The sequence below is a fragment of the Pundamilia nyererei genome, unplaced genomic scaffold (assembly GCF_000239375.1).
Source record: "Pundamilia nyererei isolate P.nyererei 1_Seehausen unplaced genomic scaffold, PunNye1.0 scaffold00266, whole genome shotgun sequence".
In the NCBI taxonomy this organism is placed as follows: Eukaryota; Metazoa; Chordata; class Actinopteri; order Cichliformes; family Cichlidae; genus Pundamilia; species Pundamilia nyererei.
The window spans coordinates 266,545-267,211 of NW_005187667.1; the positions used below are offsets into that span (position 1 = coordinate 266,545).

General features: G+C 52.3%; 1 protein-coding gene across 1 annotated transcript in view; it reads left to right on the plus strand.

The window, feature by feature from the left end:
• Nucleotides 1-667, plus strand: part of apbb3 (amyloid beta (A4) precursor protein-binding, family B, member 3) — a 10,251-nt gene that overhangs the window by 5,055 nt on the left and 4,529 nt on the right. Inside the window, exons 2-3 of the mRNA XM_005750261.2 lie at nucleotides 280-443; nucleotides 527-585. Coding sequence (XP_005750318.1) covers nucleotides 280-443; nucleotides 527-585 — 223 coding nt within the window. The remainder of the gene's footprint in view (nucleotides 1-279; nucleotides 444-526; nucleotides 586-667) is intronic.

Genomic DNA, 667 nt, shown 5'->3' on the forward strand with positions numbered 1-667 from the left:
TTACTGATATAGACAATACAAAAGGGTCTAAATGTGAAGGCGCACATTCATTGGCTAATCAGTCGATCACAGTTTGTCAGCCAATGAGCGTGCTCCTGTCGATGCTCCAGTCTATCACACGTGTGATAGAGCGACTCATGAACAGAACAGGAACCACACACATCGCCCACTGGTGGCCATCAGATTGAATGCAGGTTTAAGCCCCGCCCATGTTCTCAGAGACAGAAGCTTGCTCCATCTTTTAAACAGTTCACATTTACCTGCTTTGTGTCCCTGCAGACAACATCTGGACAGACCAGAACCTGCTGCTGGACCCAGACCTTCCCTCTGGCTGGAGAACCATCAAAGACTCCACGGGAACGTACTACTGGCACGTTCCCACCGGCGCCACCCAGTGGCAACATCCCCGTCTTACAGGGACACCGCAGCTGCTCGATGCCCAGGTGAGAAGAAGCAGACCTGCTCCAGTAAACCTGCTCAGATTGACCCGGTCACCTCAGGCTTTTCTTCTTCTGTGGTGTCTCAGCAGGAGGAGGCTGGACAGCAGAGCTCCAACAAGGAGACAGAAGGTCCACCTGAGGACAGGTAACACATACATGTGCAGTATGGGTGATGTGTTCCCACCATGACAGCTTAAAGGTGTCCAGGTCCAGGACACAGCTGTCCT